Raw genomic sequence first — 2548 nt, forward strand, 5'->3', positions numbered from 1 at the left:
CCCCAGCCCTATCAAAACTGAAAGTGAGAGCACTGAGGGAGGATTGAGACCTCTAATTACCCTAGAATGGAAAGGGTCACACAGAGCTCTGCCTATACTTTCTTCCCTGTGCGTTCCTGGACAGGTCTGGTAAGATGAAGTTCCCCTCAGTTCCTCCTCTGAGGTTTCAGAGTGATGAGGGCTTTGAAATGAGGGGTCAGCATCAGAAAAGTAGAGAATAGGGACTTTGGGTCCTGCCAAAAGTGACGATCCTTAATGTGAAATGAAATGCTCCCCTGACTCCGAGCAACTGCTCTAAGCGCAGTGAGCCCCAGGTGGATCTGTAGGCAGGAGATAAGGCACACCCTAGTTACTTCCACAGGATCCTTAGGGCAGAGGCAATCAGAGAATAGGAGCCTTGTGGGTTCCTAGAGCAGTGTCCTCAAGGAAATCTGGAGAGTTGGCCTTCAGTAAAGCCAAAGTTGTATTTCTCTGCTAAAGTGGCCAAATGGTCTTCTCCTCTCTCTTTCAAGTTACTGAATCATCTGTCTGCCCATCTGCCTGCTGCCCTTGTCAAAAGTCATCATGCCGCGGGGTCAGAAGAGTAAGCTCCGTGCCTGTGAGAAGCGCCGCCAGGCTAGAGAAGAGCTGCAGGATCTGGTGGGTGCTCAGGCCACTGCAGCAGTGGGAGAAGTTTTCCACTCCCCTTCCTCTCTTTGTTTCAAGAGCTCACCTGCTGCTGGGTCATATAGCGTTTCCCAGGGTCCTCAGGGAGCCATACCCACCAGCACTACTGCTGCATCTGTTTCACACACAAGATCAAATGAAAGTGCTGACAACCAAGTGGAGGAAAGACCAAGATCCTCCCAGGCTCAGCCCACCGCTGAGCCATTCCCCAGAGGCCCGCTAGATGAGAAGGTAGTTAAATTGGTGCATTACCTGCTGTACAAGTATCAAATGAAAGAGCTCATTAGTAAGGCAGGAATGCTGAGAAATGTAATTCAAATGTATAGGAATCACTTTCATGAGATCCTCAAGAGAGCCTCTGAGCACTTGGAGCTGGTTTTTGGCCTTGACTTGAAGGAAGTGGATCCCAACCGGCACATCTATGTCCTTGTGAACAAATTGGAACTAAGTTATGATGCAATGCTGAGTGATGATGGAGGGGTTCCCAAGACTGGCCTGTTGATGACTATTCTGGGTGTGATCTTCACAAAGGGCAACTGTGCCGCTGAGGAGCAAGTCTGGCAAGTATTGAATGTGATTGGGTTATATGAGGGGATGGAGCACTTCATTTTTGGGGAGCCCAGGAAGCTCATCACCGAGGATTTGGTGAAAGAAGAGTACCTGGAGTACAGGCAGGTGGCCAATAGTGATCCTCCACGCTATGAGTTCCTGTGGGGCCCCAGAGCCTATGCCGAAACCAGCAAGATGAAAGTCCTGGAGTTTTTAGCCAAGGTTCATTATACCATCCCTAGTGCCTTCCCAGCTTGGTATGAAGAAGCTTTGCAAGATGAGGAAGAAAGAGCACAAGCTAGAGCTGCAGCCAGGGCTCACACTGCAGCCATGGCCAGTGCACGTGCCAGGGCCATGACCAGTGCACATTCTAAGGGCATAACCAATGAGCACTCCAGGGCCATGACCAATGTGCATTCCAGGGCCATAGCCAGTGTGCGCTCCAAGGCCACACAGACAATTCCTCCCACCCCTAATAAAGTCTGAACCCGACTTTTTACTTTGTTGTTAAAAAGAGAAGTCTATATTTTAAGGAGTCGAAGACCAGGGTGGGGCTAGAGAAAACACACTATATAATGATATTTGTGTTTCCGTTCTATGTGGTAACCTGGATAATTTTTTTAAACATTGTTACTCTTAATAGAAAATTTAGGTAGCTTCATAACCCAAATTTATGAATGATATTGCTCATTTATTTCTGTGAATGAGACTTAAAAGTAAGAGTTGTATTGTTTTGTAAAATTGGAAAACATTATTAAGTATTACTAAGTAATTTGGAACAAGATAATATGGCAGTAGATGAGGCACTTCCTTGGAAGTATGAAAAAACTCAGTAGTGTAAGAATTGGGATCAAGAAATGGAGAAATAGATAAAAGATGATAAACTCTTGGTTTCATTGATCACTTTTAGTGTGTTTTGACACATATATATGATATATATATCATAATACACACACCTGGATATACTTAGTTTATTCAAGAATGTAGGGGAAATAATTATATTATAATAAATTCTACCTGTTTCTCAGTGGCTCATTTTTTTCTCCAACAATTGAGCATCGACTCTTTGCAAAGCTCTATGCTAGTACTGGGAAGGCTAAGATGAACAAGAACTACCCCTGCTCATAGAATTTTAAAGTCTTAGAGAGAAGCTACAATGTAAGGAATATTGTGGGATACACTCTATGACAAGGACAAATCAAAAGGTGGCATGAACACATAGAGAGGTTTTAGGTGTGAGCTGTCAGGTGTAAAGGCCCTGTGGCAAGGGGGTTTGAGACCTTGGGAAACTGCAAGTCCTTCAGGGTGAGGTAATTTTAATTAAGCTGCATGG

At 45.0% G+C, this 2548-nt stretch overlaps 1 protein-coding gene across 1 annotated transcript; it reads left to right on the plus strand.

Moving 5' to 3' along the window:
• The first annotated feature begins 564 nt into the window (after positions 1–564).
• On the plus strand, positions 565–1701 carry LOC129517498 (melanoma-associated antigen B10). Its single transcript, XM_055337355.1, has one exon. It carries the CDS (start codon positions 565–567, stop codon positions 1699–1701), a length of 1137 nt encoding a protein of 378 aa, XP_055193330.1.
• The last annotated feature ends 847 nt before the right edge of the window (positions 1702–2548 follow it).

Source organism: Nyctereutes procyonoides, unplaced genomic scaffold, assembly GCF_905146905.1.
Source record: "Nyctereutes procyonoides isolate TBG_1078 unplaced genomic scaffold, NYPRO_anot_genome, whole genome shotgun sequence".
NCBI lineage: Eukaryota > Metazoa > Chordata > Mammalia > Carnivora > Canidae > Nyctereutes > Nyctereutes procyonoides.